This window comes from Ziziphus jujuba, chromosome 5, assembly GCF_031755915.1.
Source record: "Ziziphus jujuba cultivar Dongzao chromosome 5, ASM3175591v1".
Taxonomy (NCBI): Eukaryota; Viridiplantae; Streptophyta; class Magnoliopsida; order Rosales; family Rhamnaceae; genus Ziziphus; species Ziziphus jujuba.
Window position 1 is genome coordinate 20,210,764 of NC_083383.1, and position 24,612 is coordinate 20,235,375.

General features: G+C 33.1%; 2 protein-coding genes across 4 annotated transcripts; one reads left to right on the forward strand and one right to left on the reverse strand.

Moving 5' to 3' along the window:
* Window positions 1–3,549: 3,549 nt before the first annotated feature.
* Window positions 3,550–5,149, forward strand: LOC107421308 (mitochondrial uncoupling protein 5). The gene has a single exon (XM_016030526.4). The coding sequence runs from the start codon at window positions 4,033–4,035 to the stop codon at window positions 5,011–5,013; it is 981 nt and encodes a 326-aa protein (XP_015886012.3). The 5' UTR covers window positions 3,550–4,032; the 3' UTR covers window positions 5,014–5,149.
* A 471-nt stretch (window positions 5,150–5,620) lies between these two features.
* On the reverse strand, window positions 5,621–23,865 carry LOC107421309 (rho GTPase-activating protein REN1). Of its 3 annotated transcripts, none has more exons than XM_025074729.3 (24): window positions 23,671–23,862; window positions 23,350–23,453; window positions 23,077–23,151; window positions 22,530–22,566; window positions 21,975–22,051; window positions 21,498–21,568; window positions 21,312–21,390; window positions 18,882–18,975; window positions 17,666–17,785; window positions 16,927–17,004; window positions 16,407–16,462; window positions 16,246–16,315; window positions 15,509–15,593; window positions 12,760–13,003; window positions 12,290–12,493; window positions 11,342–11,662; window positions 11,051–11,100; window positions 10,069–10,129; window positions 9,911–9,994; window positions 9,428–9,541; window positions 9,230–9,345; window positions 8,716–8,773; window positions 7,350–7,571; window positions 5,621–6,958 (listed from the first exon to the last, which is right to left on the reverse strand). In XM_025074729.3, the coding sequence occupies exons 2-24, from the start codon at window positions 23,380–23,382 to the stop codon at window positions 6,527–6,529; spliced, it is 2,781 nt and encodes a 926-aa protein (XP_024930497.3). In that variant the 5' UTR covers window positions 23,383–23,453; window positions 23,671–23,862; the 3' UTR covers window positions 5,621–6,526. The 3 variants fall into 3 exon arrangements, with proteins under 3 accessions (XP_024930497.3, XP_015886013.3, XP_024930500.3); XM_016030527.4 differs by having other exon boundaries at window positions 18,831–18,975; XM_025074732.3 differs by lacking the exon at window positions 7,350–7,571 and having other exon boundaries at window positions 18,831–18,975; window positions 23,671–23,865.
* Window positions 23,866–24,612: the final 747 nt, after the last annotated feature.

Here is a 24,612-nt window from a genome sequence, read left to right on the forward strand (position 1 = left end):
TTCATATAATTAAATTCATATAAACTCATTTCATTATGCATTATATATTCAATAATAAATTTAACAATAAGTTAAAACCAAAACTTCTTGGAAACCAAAGACATAAATTCTATGCAACACATATTTAAATTAACATAATTTTGGAATCATGAATTCAAATAACAATTTTCTTAAATATTAAACACATAATATTTTCTTAACATTCCAAGTAAATGCATTTTATTATACAAAATAAATATACGATAAATCCACCAATATAAATACATCAATTTTTCAACACCATAAAATCAAATCCATAATCATTTAAATACATAAATATGCATTTTTGAGCTCGATAATTTAATACCAATATTTCATAAATTTCCTTGAAATTTATTTATACAAAAAATTATTTAAAATTACCTGAAAATTTATATATAAATATATAAATTCATAAAATAATATTTTTAGTTTGCACATTAATTTAACAATAAATTAACATTAATTTAACCAAATTTAAATCCATAATTTCTTAAAAAATCAAAATATAATTTGGTACAACATATATTTTTAATTTATCCTAATTTGGCATCATAAATTTAAATAGAAATTTTATTAAATATTCAACACATAAAATATATTTAATTAACACACAATATATTTAATTTAACAACCCAAAATAATTTTAGAAGGTGGATCACTCACATACATATATATATATATATACAGTCCGTCTATGGTGCGGACGGTCCTCATGTGGACCGTAGTATTGGTGATAGTTTTTCATAATATTGGTGACGATTTTCTAAAAAATCGTCATTAATACTATGAAAAACCGTCACTAATACTGCGGTCCTTATGCGGACCGTCCTCACCATAGAATTTCTATATATATATATATATATATATGTATATACACACGTACCCATATATATACACGAGTGTGTATGTGTATGCATGTACAATACATATACATATTCTTTTAACAATTGAATAGTTGTATACATGTGTATGCATGTACAATACATATACATATTCTTTTAACAATTGAATAGTTGTTTACATATATTCATGTATTCGCAAAATATATATGCATATATATCAACCTAACACATATCAACGGCATACACCCACACTTATGCACACATATATATATATATATATATATATATATATATATATATATATATATATATATATTATATATGAAACATATATACATATTCACAACATACACATAATTATGTGTATATAAACATATATATACACAATCTAATTTTATTTTTTAATTTTTCACATTTAATATAATAATTTATATTGAAATGACATCTTTTTAAATATACCATCATAATTCACAAATAAAGTACCAATGGAAAGCTAAGAGGATAAGGAACACGAAACTAACCTCCACTGGCCTTAATTTTATCGGCGGTGATCGAATGTCCTCTCCATGTACCTCACAATCTGTTTAGAATTTGAATGAATAAAGGTCATTTTTTAGATAAGGAGACCCAAAATAGGGAGAAGGGACTGATCACACAACTGGTGACCGCTGGAAAGCCCAGCAACCAGAGGAGCACTAACCCTCGACATTGGGCACCGATCCTGGTGTGTCTGCTGGCCAACCAGCTGGAGATTCAACGGCAGGGTAGCCCATTCGTGGGCCACCATGCCATCCGGCAGTCGAAAAGGGCTTGTTGGTGGGAACTCGAGAGGGAGAGAGAAGGAGAGAGAGGAAGAGAGAGAAAAAGAGAGAAAGAGAGAGGAAGAACAAGAAGAAGAAAGGGGGAGTATTTTTCCCACGTGGGGGAAGAGGAAAAAAAAGAAAAAGAAAAAAAAATAGTAATATAATAATATAATAATATAATAGCAATATAATATTTTATTGATGATGACATGTGGCACTTTATAAACAGGATATGTGATGCATCACAACCGGTGACACGTGGCATAAATCAAAGACTGTTTTGAATATTTTATTAATCGGTAAAATCATTCCCGGGAAAAATAGATATAATTTTACAGACTCGTAACTTTTTAACCATAAATCTAAATTAAATGTGCCGCTAGCCTACAGGCTTGTATCAATGAGCACTATTGTTAGTATAAGAGTCAACATCAAAATCCATATAAATAAAAAGTCAAACCCCAAACTTGTCGACCCAGATTGTATTTTGTTTTGACCATAACTTTCTATTCTTAACTCCGATTTTGGCATACTACTAGTCTATGAACTCGTGTTGACGAGTACTTTGCCATGGTACCTCGGTCAATACGAAATTTCTTCAACAATAAAAAGTCAACTGTAGAACCCACTTGATTAACCTCGATCAAATTTGGTCAAAAATTTAAATTCTGGACATTTTCTTGAATCGGGGTATTACAATATTTGTGATTTAGATTGCATGTTAAAACAACTGACCTCATGTACTAACATAGGTTAAATTAAAAGTTCACTTCTCCATTTAATATTTTAATGTTAAAATGCAAAAAGATTAAACTAGAAAGCCAAATAACTCCTATCGTGTCAACCTGGTTTCATTAATAACCATTACTAATGGTGACAAATAGTCTTGCTATAGAATTTAATAATATGTAACGTCTTACTTGGTATAAAAGGTTAATATATGATTTACATAGTATGAAATATTATGATATAAAAAAAAAGTCATTTATCACTTTATAAAAATTTTTAACTTAAAATGAACAGTATTTGTTTGTTGCTAATCAGAAGGTTAATTGCTCTTTTGCATTTTACAGTTTGGAGAAACTGCATATAAGACCTTCAAATCTTGAATTTTTCGATTGGTTAAAATCGGATTTTGTTTTTTTTTTTTGGGAGTAACACTACAGATATCAATTAGTTTATGAAGTTATTGATGTAGTATTATTTAATTGGTTAATATATTAATATAACCTGAATATAAATAAGTTAATTTTTGAAAAAATAAGTATAATTAAATATAAATTAATCACATAATGACATGTGTACATTTAAATAACTTGATAGGCTAATTGGTATTTTTAGTATTATTTTTTTTGCTAATATTAATTAGGTAATTAAATAAAAATATTTAAAACTAGAAGACTTAAGTTACAATAAATTAAAAAAGGTTTAAATTGTCAATAAAATAAAATAAAATAAAAATACATTTTAATATCAACCACAATTGATTAAAATATTTAATTGAACTAAATACAACAAATTAAGATTTATAGGTTTAAATTTCAATATTTTAAATATGAAAATAAAAAATATAACTTTTGCAGACTAGGAATATTAAAATGGAACTAATATTTACTTAATGAATCACGAAGCATAATAATAAAGTGTAATTTTTTTTTTCTTATATTTTTTTATTATTGTGGGGAGAATCGGTGTTCAAGAAAACAATATTTATTAATTTTATTTGTTTGTTTAATATAAACATGGAGATTTTGCCATCGGAGGACTAATCTTGAAGATCGGAGAAATCTAGGCCGAGTCAAACACACAGCACAAATCAATTTTCCCTTAACAATTAGGGTTAACTTTAAAGTCAAGCCTACACGGAAATCAGCTTAAAAGACCTGGCGGTCAAGTCTGGTCGCTCTGGGGCTTTTTCTATGACCACCAAAATTTTCCTTCTTGGTAGGAGTTGGGTAATGGGACCCACCAACCGCGTCTTACAACCATAACCCACTACCATTCACCATCATTCGGCGGATCTTCTTCTTCCATCCTCTTTCATTTTCTCTTCTCCTTTGCTTACTATATATATTCTCCAACGCTCTCTTCCCCCAGACGCACAAACAGAGCACCCCATTCTTAACTCGGCATATGTCTCAAAGGCCCTACGTTCCTCATTCTTCCTCCATAGGTTTTGGCCTCCATTCTCATCTTCTCGTTTCCACTTATATGAAACCCAACTCCTACTGGTCCTAAACTCCTTTTTTGTTGTTCGACCAACTCTCAAAATCCCACAAACAATTTTGAGAAACCCAGTTGATTTTGATCTTGAATTGGATTTTTTTTTTAATTATTATTTTATTGTCTTTTGACAATTTTACAATATGGGTATCAAAGGTTTTGTTGAAGGAGGTATAGCTTCCATTGTTGCAGGATGTTCGACTCACCCTCTGGATCTCATTAAGGTCCGAATGCAACTCCAGGGTGAGAAAGGCCATGTCCAAAACCCACACCGGATTCAAACTCTCCGTCCCGCTTTCGCTTTCCCGTCAACTTCTGCAACCATGGTTGCTCCAGGAACAACTACTCTCCACGTTCCTCCGCCGCCGCGTGTCGGACCCATCTCTGTCGGCGTGCGTATCGTTCAAAAGGAAGGGGTGGCCGCTTTATTTTCCGGCGTCTCCGCCACCGTCCTCCGTCAAACACTCTACTCCACAACCCGAATGGGCCTCTACGACGTCCTTAAGCAGAAGTGGGCCGACCCGGAGTCCGGAAACATGCCGCTGACCCGAAAGATAGCGGCAGGGCTAATAGCCGGCGGAGTGGGTGCCGCCGTCGGGAACCCGGCCGACGTAGCCATGGTCCGCATGCAGGCCGATGGCCGGCTCCCGCCGGCGCAGCGCCGGAACTACAAGGGCGTCGGCGACGCCATTTCGCGGATGGCGAAGGCAGAAGGCGTTGCTAGCCTGTGGCGCGGTTCGACGCTTACGGTGAACCGCGCGATGATCGTGACGGCGTCGCAGTTGGCGTCATACGATCAGTTCAAGGAGATGATATTGGAAAAGGGTTTGATGAAGGACGGGCTTGGGACCCACGTAACGGCGAGCTTCGCCGCGGGGTTTGTAGCGGCGGTGGCGTCGAATCCAGTGGACGTGATAAAGACAAGGGTGATGAACATGAAGGTGGAGTCCGGGGAGATCCCACCTTATCGTGGGGCCGTAGACTGTGCCTTGAAAACTGTGAGGTCGGAGGGTCTTATGGCACTCTACAAGGGCTTTATTCCTACTATTTCTAGGCAAGGACCTTTCACGGTGGTTCTGTTTGTGACTCTTGAGCAGATTAGGAAGATTTTTAAGGAGTTCTGAATTTGGGGTAAAAGACGATGACGATAGAGTTTTATTGATTAGCTTTTTTGTTTTTTTTTTAACCAATTTTGATTGCAATTTAACATTAAAATGTTTGGGGGTTTTTATATTTTAAAGATTTTGAAAAATTTACTCATTTTTAAGTTATTATTATAATAATAATTATAATTATTTTTTGTCAAGAAAGAATTTATCAAGTAGACACGTTTTAAGCGGGTCGCGGGTAGATTCAATGGTTACGTTTATTAGTAGCGGGTAGTTTTAATGCATGCTCATGTTGAATGAACATACACCCATTTCCAGTCAAGGACGGTTTTATAGATGATATGTTGTTTATCAACAAAACCATGTCCTGGAAAAAAAGATAAACAATATGGACAATAAAAAAGAAAAAAAAAAAAATCTTGTAACTTCTTTGTAGTTCTAACGTTTAGAGAATAACCAAAAAAAAAAAAAAAAACCAAAAAAAAAAAAAAAGAAATAACAAAAAAAGAAAAGAAAAAAAAATTCCAAGGGACCCTAATAATAATTTAATCTAGTTGGATGTGCCCAAAGTCAAAAAAACAATAACTAATTTAGTATATTGTCTTCTTGATTTGTAAGAGCAAGAAAAACAATTTGTAATCTTATTAGTATGTTTTTTTAATGTAAATCTGTGAATAAATAAATAAATAAATATATAACCTAAAATCTTAGAGCTTTGGTTATTATGTGATTCTGCAGGGTCTTCTAAAACTTGCGCCAATCTTTTAAGTGCCATATAGAATTCATTTTAATGAACAAATTCATGCAACTATACATTCAAACTCATTTTACATTCCATTAGCCACAAACATGAAAATTTTTTGCCAACGCAGAGCTAAATTCCTATCCTGCAGATAAGGAACTAGAAAAAAAGATGTATAATCTTTATTATCTATCATCTTTTAAGCTTTCCCTATTTCCTGTCTTGCATGGTATTTCCATGCTCATGTTGAATGAACTTACATCCATTTCCAGTCAAGGACGGTTTTATAGATGATATGTTGTTTATCAACAAAACCATGTCCTGGAAAAAAAGATAAACAATATGAAAATGGTATTATCCCAAAAACATCACCAATCTAAGCGGTTCCTCCTTGCTTTGATCTGACTGAGATGCATGATGCTGAGACAAATGTTGTTTTTGGTCACCAGCTTTAACTCAAGCTAACTACCAAAAATTAGATACTGCATTAACTGTTTAGGGAGCATAATAACCAACTCTTCTTCATTTCTGAACCCGCAAAAAAATTTAGTGAGCAAGTTAATAAATAATTCACTTTACGTTGAAGATATGGTCGATCTGCACATCCTGAGCAGTGGGGGTGGACTTCAGCCTCTACTTCGATTGTGGCATTGAAATCAGCTTCGCAGCATGACAAACATCTTCCTCATCTTCTAAGCACTATGTCTTTGTTGGGTATTTGGTTATGAAATAAGCGATTCCATGTGCAAAAACAGAAGTCACAGAAAAATCATACTACACCTTGTATCATCTGCTCGGCTTTGGGGGAGAAATGTAAGGTTGACCCTCTACAACTTGACCTTTGTCTGCATTAACAGAAATATGGCCTTCTGATAATCCCCTGTCCAGGCTGGGCTGATTTTGCCCTTCTGATCTTTTTCCTCTGTCAGCATAGTTTAGTGAATGACTCTCTGACTTTCTAAGTTTTTCTGGGTTTTGAAACGATTGACCTTCTGATCCCACACCATCTGTTTCTCTACCCCTTTCAGCATTTTGTTCCAATCCTTGAAACTTATCTGGATTTTGGGTAGAATCTCTACTTTTTTCCAGGTTTTGGACAGGTTGACCTCGGCTTTTGTCCAAGTTTTGGAGTTCATTTGCTATTTGGCTACGCCGCTCCTTCAGAAAATTTAGTCGGGTTGTCAATTTTGTCAGTGCAGAAGTAGTGGAATTCGATCCCTGTTGTGCAGGTGAAGATGTGCTTAATATATAAGGCCATCAAGACAATTTGAGCAAATGAAGAAAAATTCCAACAAATACAGAGAACAGCAAGTAATCAACCAATCAACAAAGCTGATAATAATCAAACAAAACATCTAAGTGCTATTATAAAAAATAGAATTATACCTGAAAATAATTAACAATAATAATTAATACTGAATCATCATTGATTATTGAAATAAAAATATGCTATTTTTCATGGAACAAAATAAACAGTGCAGCAATATGGGCTGACATAAACCATCAAAGAAAATCCAGATTAAGAACTGAAATGTAAATTTGAGGGCCTAGAAGGATAATTTACTTAATCTCAAATACTTGAGCTGTTGGTCAGAAATAAGATGCATACCTCACCCTTTGTACCACTCCTCTTGGAGTGAGAGTGGTTTGAACCAGTATGTTTGGCTCCTGCTGAATGTGTGGTTGAAGAATCTGCTGGCACTCCAGCAGATCGGTAGTTGTTACCACGTAAAGAATCTAGTTGCTGGTATTGAGGTGGGTGCTTATGTGATAAGGATAGTGCTTCTAATTTCCTCTCATTCTCATTTTCCATTCTACCTAATCGAGATTCCTGTTGTATCACAGCCAGCAGTAATTCAACATAAGATGCAAGATTAACAATCTTACTTAGAGAAGAAAGAGCTTATTAACAAGATGGGTTTCCCCTTCCCATTGGCCTAGTGACCTAAAAAGTGGATCCAGCTCAAAAAACAAGCTTCAAGCTTCATCCGTGAAACCACAAAATAGCCTTATTTGATTAGGATGTTTCTGTGGCTATTATTAAATTACCATGAAACCTTACTACTATGTTATCAATGCCAAAGGCTTAAAATTTAAAAATAGACCTAATTATGCATGCCGATGCTTAAAAAAAGGACAGTCAACAAATATAAATAATTCGAAAGTTGGATGTAGGCTCAACAATATATATGAAGCTAATGCAAACGACAATAACAATCTACCTTAGTGTAGGCTCATTCAATCACTAGATTACAATTTGGACCGAAGATGTCCACAACCAAGAAATTACTAGAAACAGGTGCACCAGGATTCAAATACAAGAAAAAATAGATAACTCAATTTCGAAGACCAATAAGACTAATAACTCTGCAAACTTAAGTTGTCTGGAAATTGGCCAAAACTAAAAATATTAATCTAGCACAAATCACACAGTAAAACCTACATTTTCTTTTATAGCAGCCATTTCTTATATAGCTATAGACTAACCAGATTGTTTAATATAAAGTTTTCTGTCATTATATGAACCTTTCTATTGGATTCAATTATAACAAAATTACAACTTCATAATTACCCATATGAATCCCAAATATAAGTCCGAGAAAAGCTAAATATATTGAGGGTTTCAATCTATAAATCAAAGATTTATCACCAGTTAAATCTTAAATATATCTCATCCGTTTAGCCATTTCACTCCTGTATTATAGGTCCGTTTAAAAGATAACATATCCTACATATGAACCTATGCATCTACTGACTAGATCTTAAAATGACAAGCTTGATCTACTTAGAGGAACCCAACGGTTACACTGCAATAAGACTGCTTCTGATTCACCTCTAGAGGATTTGATAAGTGCAATAGTGCTGACACAGTCAAAAATATACTTCTAATTGTTCATACAAGACTGCAAAACTTGTGTATAATATACAAGTCAGACCATCTCGGCCAACTAACTTTGATGCTAATTTACACTTACCTTACTTCTTGACCTTTCAAAATTTGAAGGGGCTTCACCATCCTTCTGTTTTTCCTTCCTGTACCCAAATTAAAAGAAAAGAATATTAAATATATTAAATTAACATTTAGCTCGAAAGCTTAAACTGTTGAGGTGAGACCTTACTATGTATATTACATCAACAGTACTGACAGACTAACAGCTTGGTTAAGATACCATATTGAGTTACCATTAATCCTGAAAACTTAAGCTATTATTTTGGGGTCTATGTATATCAAGTCAACACTAATAAAATATGTTAGCAAAAGGAGATTACCACGACTGCATTTTATCTGTTATAAAGCACCAACCCATAAGTGAAAACATCAAAATTTATTCCTACCATGTATCTGATATTGGCAAATGTGAAAATGCTAAAAAAAGCTAAAATAAATTGCCTTGGCATAAGACCTTAATTTGAAAACTTGTTTTGACAACTACAGAACAAAAGGTTATGCAAAAGATACATACACCCTCATGCAAACAAAAAACTTACAGTTTCACTTGATAATCCCGTTGTTGATTGAGCTGCATCCCAAGATCATCGACTTTCTGGCTTAAATTGATGACATCTGTCTCTGCCTGAGCAATTTCCTCTATCTCTGCTTTTGTCTTTAGCACAGTCGCAGGTTAGGCATTTCTTACATGACCAAAAATTTTTATATGATACTGGTTAATTACGACGAAAACTAACCTTCTCATCAACAGCAGTTAAATTGGGTAATTTCCCATGAGACATTTTAAGTCCTGCTTCAAGAGCAACCCTCAAATCTCTCTCCTTTTGCAACTGTTCCTGTAGTCTTGCCACCTGAAAATCCAAAAATATTGTTGATTTTAGGATTTCCATCATCAAGGCAATGACTACAATATATCTCTACCTTTTAGCTGCAAGCAACCAACTAATTAATGCAATTAAATTTTAATAAAAAATAACCACTTGATTCATTAAAACAGGAAAAAGTTAAAAAGAAAAAGGAGAGAGAGAGAGAGAGAGAGAGAAACCACTACGAAATCTGGCTTTTGTGCTATAGTTAAATACATCTTAGAACATAACATGCATCTTTACTTTTCTAGGTATGGAGCTCAAATATTCACTAATGTTTAATCCAATTTTGATGTGAAAAAGAAAAATTATTCTTAGATAAAACAGGAGACATATTCTAAATATATAACTTACATCCTGTTCAAGAGCTATACGTCGCTGATGCAAAGTTTTCTTCTTTTTTTCCAGATTCGCTTGCAGAACTGAATTCTCTTGAGCCTATATTGGAAAAGAAGAATTGTTTGTGAAAATTTCTAAAACTTCGTAAAAGAGTGACTGGAGAAGATCCTTACTTCTTCGGTAATTCTGGTTTCTAACTCGGATTTAGTGACCTCAAGCCTTTTGATCTCAGCCCTTCAAAAGTTCATCAAACATCCAAGTTAATCACTGCAGATGCTAAGTCTAACTGCACCATTTGTCATAGACAAATGTTATAGATAATATACAACTCCAGGTACCGGAATTAAGTGTCATTACGATTAGCATTATTGTGCCATACAATTTGAAAGATAAGAGTAACAATTAAAAAAAAAAAATTGCCTCTAAAGCCAAAATATACATAAACAGCACGAAATATAGTCTGACAAAAAATTACACGATAGGACTGGTTATCATTTTATTTATTGTTTATTTTTAAAATTTTTTATTATTTAGTTATTTTTATCAGAAAACAAAAGGGTTGAAGTTAAGAGAGATTATTTTTATTTTAATATGCAAGTCAACTTTGAAGAAGAACTGTCTACGAAGCCTAGAAACAAATTGACAATGAATAGAAAATCCCTAATCAGAATTCCTTGGCTCTTAAAATGAAAGCAAAATGACAGATTCTAGTTCCACAAATATCTTTGAAGACCAATATTGATCTCAGAAAAAGAAACGAAAGAAAAGAATGTAACACTATTCCTAATATTTTAACAATCGTTTTAACAACATTTCTGTCCCTAGCTAGATGCTTGTAAACTTATACAACTTGACGGTTGTCCTTGTATGCATCGTAATTTATAAGCACAGATCAAGTGTGTCATATATAAAGCATCATCTCCATTTTCTATATTTTATGCTTGCCATCAGTAACACACACACACAAACACATGCATTCTACCCAAAATTCAATGAAACCAAAAATTCAACCAACACTTTACCTGCGCCTACATTAGTAGTGTGAAATATGTAATAATGTGCCCAATGACACTAAGGAAGATGCAGAAGTATAGAAGCATTTTATTTAAAATACAGGATAAAGTAGCTCTAAACAGTCAATGTAATATCACATACTCATCATCAATGGGATAATCAATGGACTCCATAGAAAGGTTCTTCTTTGCCTGGCTCAAGTTCCAACACCGCCCATCCCACCCCCACCCCAAAAGAAAAAGAAAGAGAAAAAAAATGATTCAGGGTTAGGATACATAGACATGAAATTGTTGAATAACATATCTAATAAATGAAAGCGCAAGGGCCCTACAAGGTTAAATTTAGTACAGCTTCAAAATACAGGGAAAGATAAACAATAACAAACGGCCACAAAAAGCAAAATTGGTATTTAGAAAAGAAGTATGTACTCACAGATGTGCGTCCCCAAACAGTTTTAGGCCTTGCACTTGGCAGAGGTCCATTGGAGATTGTTGTTGATTTCTGCATGCATGAGGGTGGACCACTTGACTTAGGAACCAAACTTATTTGCATAGATGTATCTTCTACTATTTCAGCAGACTCATTAGCCAGTGCCACTGAATTGTCATTACTTTGAGTCGATTCTTTCTCACTGCTTATTACATCATGTTGTGGGAGTGAAGTTTCAAGATTACTTGATGAGGAACTTTGTTTAGCTTTCTGGTCATCACCTATTTCATGTGACTCTGAACCCGAGCTAGAACCATCAAATTCCTGCACCCTTTAAATCGTTAATTTACATGCTTTATTTTTTGCTTCATACTTTTACAAGGCAAACAATATGAAGAATATAATCCAGCAGAGAAACCAATGAATCATATGAAGAATATAATCCAGCAGATAAACCAATGAATCATGTAGCAGATGGCAAACAGATAGGAAGAGAAGGCTGTGCAGATTCATGAGAACAAGAAGAATAGAGAAAGAAACCAATGCTTATAACGTTCATTTGTTGTTAGTAATGCCCTAAAATTTGTTATCAGACAGCCATCAAGAATCTGGTTTAAACTATTACCTATCTGTGAATGCGTAATTTAATGAGATGTAAAGTCATCCAACTTTCAGATATAGCTTAACATAAACACCAAGCATACGTAAACCACAGAATGGGAACCTTCACTCTGCAAGTCATTTCATATAAAGGAGCAGCAACCATGATGGTAACACATATTAGACGTAACTACACATTAACGTCACACAGCGTGTAATTTAACCTTAAATTTCAAATTACCAAATGTTTAGGTGTGGCATTAAAAGCTCGAAGATTTAATAGTTAGGCTTTTTCACAGTGCGTCTGTATGATTTGGTGTAGATGCTGAAGCCAGAGAGTTAGAGACAAACCTTATCATCATCCAGATCATCGTCTCTGGAATCACCACTCTCACTGCATGTTACACTGGAAGCATTTTCAATATCTCCATCTGTCTCTATATCTGATTCCTCTGTCATTTCATCATCTTCATAGGATTCATCATCAGTTTCCTCCTCAGTGTCACTTCCACTCTCCTCTGTGTTGACATACAGATCGGGTGACATAGAACCTTCCTGCAAAAATATGAGCGATCCATGGAGCAAAAAAGTAGAAATAAAAAGTGAAAGTAACAAAAGATGTAGTCATGAATAATAGAAACATGGAGGAAACAGCCACCCAAATTGAAAAATGAGAAAACTTATTGCAGCATTAGTAAAGAAAATACTTATATCATAAAACTAATAGAAGATAGGAATGGACAAGCACAAGTGTGCTGGAGTGGGAAACATAAAAATAGAAAGCCAGATAAGCACTTGTCAAAGGTCTGTTTTGAACGTACCCCAAATATTTTATCATACTCGTCTAATAAAGTTATAACAATGGCTTGAGCATGGTTAGCCGCAGCAGCTGCCTGAAGAAGTTGAACAGAACCATCACCCCCCACATCAAAATCATTCTCAATTTCACACTCACCAGCTAGAAGAGGACGTAGAAGTAAAGGAGCCATGCAAGCTGCCACAGCCGAGCAGCTCATTCGATTCACAGATTTATGAGAAGACACAATTTGCATCATCATAAGTATTCTGAACAGAGAAGGAAATAGAAGCAATTAATAATGGTAGGTGGGGGGAAGAAACCAAACAATGCAAAAGGGCAGAGAAAGTGAAACTATAACTAAAAGAAGCAATTAATTATGGAGGGAAAAAAAAAATCCAAACAATTCCAACGGGCAGAGAAGAAAAAATGAAGCAATTAGTTATGGAGGAAAAAAATTAAAAAAAACCAATCAATGCAAAAGGGCAGAGAAAGTGAAACCATAACTACCATGCTACATATTAAGGAAAATATAAATCCCATCCTTGATATTAAAAAAGGGAATGGTGAGAAGATAATTCTTACAGAAGTTGTTTTTCTTGATATACAATCTGGATGATGCTAAAGTTTGTAACACTATCCTACCTTTTCAACATAGATTGAAAGAGTTTGAACCATAGAAAACTTCTGTTTCTTAGATTTCATGCTTAAAATATTGTGTTATCTTTTAAGCAAAAAAGGGAATTTTTCCCCTCTCCACCCTACCTGCTGATATAACAGGGTCGATCATATACCAGTTAAAGCGAAAGGCATCCCAAGTAGGATACAGCTAAGTTAAAAAAAATACAACCACTATCCAATCATCCTTCAAATTTAAAATTTAATAAGTGATAATAATATTTGACAAAGAAACTTGATGTATAGGCAACAACATGCCGCATAAGTTCAGCTTTCGAAAAACATATTTACAAGCATTATATAAGTTCACAAAAGCTACATGGTTTCCAACAGTTGCTCTTTTATTTCATATGCCAGAGAGCCACACATCCTAAATAATTGGAAGAAAAAAAAAAGGAAAGTCAAAGTGAGACTTTGTTAAATCCAATCAAATAACCTTCACAATTAGGTTTGTGCACAACTGCCACATTATCATTGCAGCAACATGATCAACAAAATTATAGAGATTTTTCTGAGTCTCACAAGGCCTTATGGCATGAAGTTCAGCTCCATGTCTTCTTGTATAAGTTTTGAATATGTTATACAGGTCCTCTTTTCATCCAGTCGACATACCTACTGTAAAAATCTAAATGAAACTAGGGATAAGACATTTAAGTCCTTTAACTTGAACTGGGAAATGATGAAATCATTTGCTACTTATTTTTGAGGCCTTAACATTGTGTTTAGCTGTCCAGCAACAACATGCAATACATAAGATATACAACATAACTAATTTCATCTCAACATGAAAACATGAACAATCAAACACTATGACTTGCTCTCTTGACAGATGATTCTACTCCAGAAAAAGAAATCGTTACAACATTTCAAGCCACCATGATGTGTTTCTTACCATTACTGCTCAGCATTTTTTTTTAAAAAATTTTGTTAATAATCATTTGCATACAGAAAGGCAAAAGAGATGCTTACATATAAAGATATGCATAGTTTAGCCTCAACATTAAAGGTTTGGACATCAACATTAGGAAACACAAGCAAAAGGTTTCTTAAGGTTCCATATCCTATTTATACCTATAAATATTAAAGGAAGTATAACAAGGCAATGGTATAATGATTAATATTCACCTTCTCAAAGAATAAAAATAAAATAATAAATATAAAAAGGAGAGGAAAAAGTCAGGAAATTTATGATGTATAATTTCTTTTATCAAAAAACTGTCCACTTATCATCATTATTACTCTCACATCTTCACATCCTAACTATTCTATGTTGCCAAAAGGCCCAAAACCAACATGTACCAAAGGTCCAACACCTAATTCCTGTAGCAGCAACTACCTGTTATCTCATATTTTCCAAAAAGTTATCTTTAGTCATAGCAAGATGCAGCAATACAAACCATCTAATGATCACAAAGAGTAAAATTATGTTTTACATCAGTTAAAGACCAAGGATACTTCAGCTATTTCACGATTATAAATAAACAGAGGCTCTAAAGATAGTGTAATACTAATGAGAACTCTGCATTAAACATGTTCTACTTGCTGCCTGATTTCCTCATTCTTTTTCTTCTATAAGTGTATCAAATTTTGCCGCAAATGAATGTGAATTTTAATAATTCAAGTGAAGGTTTTTTATGCTCGGTGTTCAAAGATGTAAACCTCGAATTCCTATTGCTCATAAATTGCTTCAATCATTAATGAAATCAGCATCTTTCATCATCAGCAACAGAGAGATCTGCATGTCATCTTGCTATATATTTGATAAAGTTTAATATTAAGCTGAAAAAACCAACTTTCTAGCAGCATTCATCGTAAATCATTCAAATTTGCGATCAACCAATTCTTGGTGTTAATTTTATGCTTGCATAGACTAACATCAAGAACGGGAGTGTTGTAACTTCTTTCAAAAGAATCCAAAGCACAAATAGCATCAAAGCTAAGAATTGACAATAACAAATCAAGGTTGAGAAAACCAAAAAAGAAACAAGTTCATAAATAAAATAATTTTAGTTATCAAATTCAAGTAATAGGGAACAAGCTTTTGAAAGCAAAATCACTTAAAGAATTAAAAACAACAGTTGATATATAACAGCTACCTTTGCAATAAACGGCGATTTGGCTCTGGGAATGTGTCATATATTGCTTCACGCATAGCATTGACTCTAATACTGCGATCAGTACCTAATCATTGTGAATTGTTCATTTTTCAGAACATTAGAAAAGCCAAGCTTAAAAATAAGAACAAATAGTGAGACACTCTACGCATTGTTACAGAAGATTTATTTCATAACAGTCCCCATAGTAATTTTCAAATTCCATATTGCAAGAACATCAACAATGTTTTCTCAAAAACTCAGAGAAATCATTAAACCCAAGTTAAACTGAGTCATATAACAAAAACTGAAATAGAAATTCATCATGAGAAAGCCCAGAGAAGGACTTCATTCAGGGTTGGAAGAGGAAATGAACAAGTTGAGGGGATGGGGTTACGTTTGGAATCTTAATGGAGCGATCCTGTCTCATCAAACATAAAACATAACAGATTAAGTAACAGAAGTACGTAGAATTTCAAAAGCAGCACATTTTTAGTTTCTATTAATTTAAAAAACAAATAGTAAATAAATAATATGAGCAGAATAAAGTTAAAATTCCTTTTTTTTTTTTTTTCTTTAAGGTGAAAGTTGATATAGATGTTATGGCAATTTATACATGCACTTTCCATTTTAAATAATAATTTTCTCAATTCTACAGAATAATATAGATCATGAGTTTAAACCCGACACAAAAACAGAAAGGGATGAAACAATTAAAACTAAGCATTTAAGTAACTCACGACAGGCTTCCAGTAGAGCATTGCAGCAAGATGCTGGGACTGGAGAAGATGGCAACTCTCGGAGAACATGCTGAAGCAGCATCAAGAAAGTAAGAGATTTGGCCCAGAATGCCATAACCTTTACGAAGAAGTCAAGCATTTTCTTACAAAATAAAATATACCTTGATACAATCAGCAATAACATGTGCATCCTCATCAGGAGAAAAATCAACTTTTCCTGAATTATAAAGCATTGGCCAATAATAACATTTCAGATACAAAATGTAATATAAATGAGAAGTATCTCTACTTCTTGATTACAACTCCAAAACAACAGGGTATACATTATTATATAAGTTAACTTGTAGCAAAGCCAGGAAGGAGTCTATGCAGCAAATATTATTTTAGCTACAAGTATAACAGAACTTCATTTTTAAATGAAAAATAGCACAAATTGATTAACATTCCGTTCTTCACATATCTCGTTGTAGGAAAATATCAATTGTACAAATATGAAGCAACCTATAAGAGTGCCATCCAAGGAAAGATATTGTTCTGAAATAGGAAAATAAGAAAATATTGCATGTTGCAACTTGGATGCAAAATGTAAGGACAAAAGAAAACAATCTAACACTTGGCTTTAAAAAATGTATATAATGTAAAATAGGATTTTATGGGTAAAAATATAGTAGATAAACTAACCTTGTTCATAGTCTCGAACTCGTTTTTCAACCTCATCAACATCTGCAGCTTGTCTTAAGATCCCTTCTACTTTTACTCCTGTTATTAAGTAGAAAATGATCAGAAATAGAAACATTTCGGTGCCATAAAAAAATAATGGACAAGAACTTGAATTTTTGAATGTTTCAAAACTCTGTGAATATGTAAAATGCTGCGTATGAGAATACCTAATAGTCTTGCTAAGTGATTGTTGACAAAAATAGAAGGAAAAAAAAATAAAAAAATCAGGTACTAAAATTATCAATTGATTAAGACAAAAACAAAAAAACCCAAAAAAAGATACTAAAGGTACAAAGCGCAGTTGACTTATCAATTAACTATCTGCACAAGTTGCATAAGGCAAACTAAATGTTGAAAAGAAAGCAAAAAAAAAATCTTTTAAAAAGCTGAACCAAATATCTTATTGAAGAAACAACCAAATATTGTCAGTTTTGAATTAAACCTTCCTTAGAGTCAAAATACTTCCACCCATAAGTCCTACCAGAAGAATACACCATTAAATATAACTGATCTTACTTAGTCCAATGACCAAGACAGGTATGAAAAAGATGATCCGAAGAATATATCTATACACATGGACACTAAATAGAATTGGGGATATAGTTTTTTCTAGATTAAAAATTAAAATAGGAATTGCCATTAGTGGACTGAATGTAAATAAGATAATATCAAAAACAATAATGAAGCAAGAAAAACACACCATGTTCTTCTATAAACTTAAGAGCTTTCTCCAAAAATGATGGAGCTCCATCAACATCTTCTAAAGCAAGCAAAACTGGTGCACCAATGACTGTAGATTTCACAGGTTGTTTATCCATCGCTATAAAAGAATTATGTAGACACCATACCAATGAGGTGAAGGGAAAATAAAATAAAAACAAACATAAAACCAAACCAAACAACCAAACACAACAATGACAATTAACAATGAGGAACAATTTATCCAAGTTAAGCAGTAATAGACCAACAAATTCTTTATTGTTATTTTTTTTTTTTAAAAAAAAGCCCATCATTCCAAGGTTGAACAAGTCACCACTATCTTGATGTGTGAATGATGAAGAATATCAAAAGTGCCAAGTACCAAACAATATACTAATAGAACCATTCATAAGAAAATCCATGTCCCATGTACAAAGCATCAAGTACTATAAAAGACTTTCATGTTCAATAATCAGCCATTAAGCAGACCATTATACAGGGAAGGTAGACAATAATTCCAAATATCACTAGAAAAAGTAAAAAAATAAATAAATAAATAAATAGACCTAACAAAATCTTTGGTATTTATAGTAATTAAGAGAATGATGAAGAAAATCAAATGCTCCGAGTACCAAACAATATATTAATATAATTCCTCCACATTCCAGATTCAAGTCATCAAGTACTACAAAATATGTTCGTGCTCAACAATCATCCATCTAAACAGGGAAGTTAAAGGAAAAATCAAAACATCACTAGGAAAAAATAATTAAAAAAATCCTAAATATTTATAGTAATATATGAAAGTTCTTTCAATCATACTACAGCAAAACAGATATACTGACTACTGAACCTTGGTCTAGTTCTACTACTATATATTTATACCTAACTTTTAACAGTCTTTTGATGTAGTCTTCGCACCAATAAATTCTTTCGTATGTTTTAAAAATTGTCTATCGTTACTAATTTGCAAAAATATTTGCTTAGAGAGGAAAGCTAAAGCTTATGGCTTGTATAATACTATAGATATAAAATATTTAATTGGAGGATCAGGTTTTCTTGATAATTCTCATATCAAATCGGGTTTTATGGAGCTATCCTATGGTGCAAGTTAAACACCAGGCAATATGCATAAAACATCTCATCTCTACAAAAGAAGAGCATACACTGATCCAAAGTACTATCAACTGAATCAGTCTGATCGTTCCTGAAGATACCATTTTGCCCCATCGCAAGAGCGGCACTTGGGGCTTGTGCCAAAGCATTCTCGAGTGCAGCCTTCCACTCATGAAGATCTTCCAAGGTTTCAGCCTGTAGTACCAAGACAAATAACTAAATGTCAGAAAGAAATACCAAGGAATCACACAAGACCATTAGAATTTCACTATTCTTACTATAAGTCCTAAATTTTCAAAATGATCAAGTTTTTATCTTCTTTTCAAAATTTTCCCCATACCTCAAACTATTATCAGTAGTACTGCTTTTCCCTAGGGATTTTTATTTCAGCTGCAGGCATCCTTAATAAAGATTTGGATATCCATTGTAGTTTCAAAGATGGTTCCACTAAAAAAAGCACATTGTGAAGGAGCATGTAAAGTTATAGCTACATCACACAAGTCCTACTTTGTTTCACCCTATAGAAATATTTTTCTAGCCATGAGACTTCAGAAATTTTATATAAATTCAAAATATCAGCACTTGAAAAATTTAGACTGTTTACTATTCTACTATTTAGGCAACAGCAGTTAATTGAATCTTAATATATTCTCACAGTTTATAACAATTGTGGAATTAAAAAATATAAAAAATTTGTTTGTTTTTCAAAATAACAGCAGTTAATTGTTTGTTTGTTTTAAGGCATCCTTTGCACTCAAATGACAGTATTTTTCAATTGAAAAACCACACACACACGAGATCTCTTGAAAGCCATAAACATTCATCTAACCCCTCCCCTTCTACTCTATATCTCCTTCTCTACTGTTTACACAACTGTGAAACTCAGACCAGTGTTTTCAGTCTTAGTACCACTAAAATTCAAGTGTTTATTCATTTCACAATTTTAAGGAAACATTTTAAAATTAATACCCATGTTCCATAACAAAATTATCCCTTTTCTTTTCCCGCATATTTTACTATAAGCTTCCCCTTCAAAATTTCTACCGCTCCGCTTCAGTCCCAACTACAGGATGACTGGCCAGCAGGGATCAGCGCAAATGATGTTACCAGAACTGCACAACAAGAACAGCTTTATCTTCCCAATTTTAAATGTTCAACATCATTTTCTTTTATATGTTGCCTTATATAACTTCTGTTAACTTAGTTAACGCCTAGTATTTTTCAAATTTATCATATTTCAGCTTACTTCTAAAAGTTTTCTTCTTACATCTGTTAACAATCAGAGTCTTTCTCTTCATTTTTCATTTGCAAAGCTACTCAAATCATCTTAGAAAGCATCCGCAGTCAAGCCATGTTCAAGAACATTAATTCTACTGACCACCATATGATGTGTGTGCTCATGCATGATTTTTTTTGCATGTTTACTAGATAGGTGTTACATGCTAGTTCATTTGTTAAAGTGGAATTGTCCAAAATGAAACTAGATGAGTATAAGATTAGTGTAAATTGGTACTTGTTTTCTGAGGGGAATGTTGGAAATAAGTGAGTATTGGGAAAGAGAAAAGTGAACATTTTTTTATGAATAGAGAGTGACAAGTGTAAATACTTTAAATTTTGTCTGATAGTACTTTTTAAGCTTGCTAAGACATGTAGGAAGTTGATGTCTTTAGAGAGTGACATCACACAATGGATCCCTATCTTTACACACACACAGACACATATTATGTTATGCATACCTATATCCATATAACTATGAATATAGACGGAAAGTTTCCTTTAAAGAGTCCAAACTAAGATCGGCAGATCATATATATCCTAAACCTTCAGCTTATGCCTGTAGGAGACTGAAATGCTCAAGTTCAAACCCATCTGATCAAAGATTATTTTCTACATAATGTATGGCCTGGCAATCATTTAACAATCGATTTCTAAATACTTTACTGCTAACAAACACTTCCCTCTAAAATATTTACTAACAGTTTTGTTCCCAAGTGAGCTAACCAACGCCACAGTATCATCTTCAATTATTGGATTTGACCAATTCAGTTGTCAAGGGAAAAATTAACCAACAAAAAAAAAAAAAGAATAAAAAAAAAAAAAAAAAAAAAAAGAGCAAAGACCCCTTAAAAGACAATTTTCTTTCCCAGTTTTCAATTACTTGGAGTAGGAAATACATCTATAATTCAGTCATTTTGACTTATAGAGTGATGACCCACTTGCAGTTTTCTAAGCATTACACTTTTTAATGTTCTTGTAACCTCCAGATACTCCAAAATAGAATTCACTACAGAAATATGCAATGAAGCAAATATTTTAGTAATGATACACTTTTTAATGCAAAAACATCAAAAAAGTTAAGAGAATAAATCAATATAAAAGTTCAACAAAATCTACACAAAAATTAAGGAGAATTTTGTCAATTAAACAAATGTAACAAAAACAGAAATTGGAGAAAATGAAAGACCATATAGGAAAAGAACTGTATCAATAAGGAAGTGACCAAAAGACACCAGAGGGAGTAAAAGGAGCACCTTAAGCGTGAAGGCTCGCCCATCACGCCCATCAGGAAAGAGCACAGTCAAGAGTTTTTTATCTGCTTTAACGACGACACTAGAAAAGTAAAATTAATTACTCCAATGTCACAAAATTGTTCCAGGTTTTTGTGACAAGAAGAGAACCATAATAATAATATTGTCAATTTAGGATTACAAGCCAACCTGCCTGAATTGTTGAGGTCGATACCACCAAGGGTCAAATTCACCTCACCTCCCTTCTGAGGAACAGCACTCTGAAAGGCTCAAAAACAGAAGAATGAAACCTTCAGAACCTTGACAAAGGAACAATTGCAGGGACAGCAACGGAGAGAGGATAAAACTTAAATACTTAACAGTAAAACAGTACAATAGAAGGAAGTTAATGGAAGGAAACAAGATTATTTAAAACATTTTTCTGGGTTGTAATGGGAAATACATGAGTAAACAACCATGAAGAAACATCAGTTTTCTGCTCCTAAGATCTTACAGTTCAATAATGTACACATAGTGCAGCTTATGCTGGATATCTAATATAATTAATGGTTTCTTCATGACCATATCATTGTCATCAAAATTATCGAGAAAATGAACAAAGTAAATAGAAGCACTCAATAACCACATCTGCAAGCACATATACACAACCAGAAAAGAGCGACTTACCGGATCACTTCTGAAGAAAACTAGTGAATTACGAGTTAATATGAACCACCTTTTCTTCCAGGATGTCCATCCAATTCCTAAACAGAAACAATCAGAAAGTAATTTAGAAGAATCCAGTATTAGTATTTATAGCATTTTCACCCATAATGACTGTTCGATGAACATTGAAAGAAGAAGAAAAATAATATCCATTTGTCAAATAAAAAAAGAGGCAATAGCTGATAATAGGTGAGACTTAAGCATATAATTCAAAGAAATGAGCAGCAATACATGGAAAAAAAAAAAAAAAATGTCTATTTCACTCAACTGAAATGAGCAAAGCTTAGTTCCCAAACATAATGGAGAGGGGGTGGCTAAGAAAAAAGTATTCATACAGAAAAGAGTCCATAAAGCTTAGAGTTTATCCTCAATAAAATAAGAACGAAAAACTAAGTTGCAAATTCAGGAAATTGTAGCTCATCCAAGAAAAGTTGCAAATTTCAGTGTCTCCTTTTCAAGCATTGCTATCTACAATGTTGTAAAAGCAAATATGTAACTAGCTAATGAATTACACACCTTTCGATGATATGAATAATGGTCCACTCTTGAAAACCTGGAAAAAAAACATTTTACACATCAGGATGTAGTTTCCGAAAGACCAGGGTGTCAAAGAAAACGAATTGGCATGTCAATAGACAATTGAACTCGTAAAATTAAAAAGTAAATTTCAAAACTGGAACAGGAGATATTACAAAAATACAAAACATAAAGACCCAACCTTTAGAAATTATATATTTATATTTATATTAATCTTACCAAACTTTATCATGGCATTTAAATTGCGCAACAAATTTGCTTCATACGAAACTTTTAACAAAGTTGTGTTCAAGGGATTTCTACGAAAACCTTTAAGTTAAAAATCAATCAAAAGCCTCCCAGGGGACTAAATTGCCAATTGACCCAACAATGAAGATGATGCTTCAGAAAATGAAAAAGATGATCAAACAAGAATGATGAAAAAGTTAAAAATTTACAAGTAATTATCTCATAGAATCCTCTAACATGATAACACAAAGCAGTCATTGTACAAGAAATTCAATGCTGGGGAGAATGTGGTAATTACCGCATTGCCACCACGAGAACGTAAATGATCAGGTGGACCTGGAGGAGCAGGAGGAGGAGGAGAACCGCTTTCTCCCTATAAAACAACAAACCGTTTAATTTTTTTTACAGCGTAATTTCAAGTTCTATTTGTCTACATTTTTGTTTATGCTGTGCCAATAGACATGTATTATGTGCATGTGCCTTTTGACACCTATATATATATATATATATATATAATGTTGGATAAAGAAAGCATTACAACAAAGTAGGAATAAAATTAAGCCAGACATACCTGAGACGGCTGTTCAGTGATTCGGGTAGACATTTTCTGATCCCAAAATCACAAAAAAAACCATAACCCCGCAACAACCAAGACAACCCCAAATCAACACCACCCTGAAACCACATTGATCAAATTCGAAAATGCATCTCAAAGATCATATTACCAGAAGAACCACAAAAACAAAAACCAAAAAATAAAACAAAACAAACCAACAAAACAACAAAAACAAAAACCAAATAATGAAACAAATCAAACCCAACAAAGAAAGTTACTACAGAAAAATGATATCCCAAAAACAAATTGCGTGCATTGGAATTTTTGGAGACATACCCAGCATATTAAAACTCAAAAAATAAAAATTCAAAGAAGTGATAAATGGGGTAATGATATTTTTTATGGGAGGAGAAAGAGAAGCCGAAGAGGAGTTTGGAGGAAGAAGAAACGTTAAAAGTGAAGATGGACTTTCCTCTTTCTTCTTTTTTTTTTTTTTTTTTTTTTTGATTTTTTGTTTTTTTGTTTTTTTTTTTTACTTTCTCTCTCTAGCTTTGTGTTCCTGAGTTTGAGCCAGAAATGTTGCTCCCTAACGGAAACAAAACCGGGTGGTCAAGCAAAGCCCATCGAGAGCGGGCCCTCCTAATATGCGACAGTTGTACACGTCACCACATCTATTCTTAGTCTTCCGCGAACTCAACGTGTTGGAGGGAAAACGTGCAGGGGCTCTTTCGGTAATCTAACGGCTTTCTTTCTGACTTTTTTGCTTTTTGGGAAGACATTCTGAGTTTTTGTGCCGTGCATGTCCCTTTCCTTTTGTTACTGGATTACCAACCAATGAATGGCACCAGCTAACAGCTTTGGACCGGTTCATTCATTTTTGCACCTGGGTTGGCCAATTATCAATATCATCTTCTCATCTAATACCAAACTAATTTTAAGATGTGAACCAAAAAAAAAAAAAGAAACTGATCTGTGCAAAAAGTTTTAATAGTCCATTATATTTTGGACTAAAAGCAAAACTTGCAGTACTAAATTACCCAAAAAAATTAAAAATTTAAAATTTAGATATTTTTATGAAAATATTAAATATCAATAAGAATTTATAAAAAAATATTTTAAAAAATCAAATTTTATTGAATTTTAAAATTAATTTATTTAATCAATCAATTATCAAATTAGTTATAAAAATTATAAAAATATTAAATAAATATTATTTTTTTAATTAATTTAATTTATAATAAAATAGTAATGATCATAAATAAATTATTATTAATAAAA

Excerpts from the sequence above, each read along its gene's own strand:
- LOC107421308 (XM_016030526.4), top strand. The coding sequence starts at position 4,033 with ATGGGTATCAAAGGTTTTGTTGAAGGAGGTATAGCTTCCATTGTTGCA.
- LOC107421309 (XM_016030527.4), bottom strand. The coding sequence starts at position 23,382 with ATGTCTACCCGAATCACTGAACAGCCGTCTCAG. Across the intron at positions 23,152-23,349 it reads TCACTGAACAGCCGTCTCAG|GGAGAAAGCGGTTCTCCTCC; the intron begins GTATGTCTGGCT and ends GTTGTTTTATAG. Across the intron at positions 21,391-21,497 it reads GACCTCAACAATTCAGGCAG|TGTCGTCGTTAAAGCAGATA; the intron begins GTTGGCTTGTAA and ends TTACTTTTCTAG.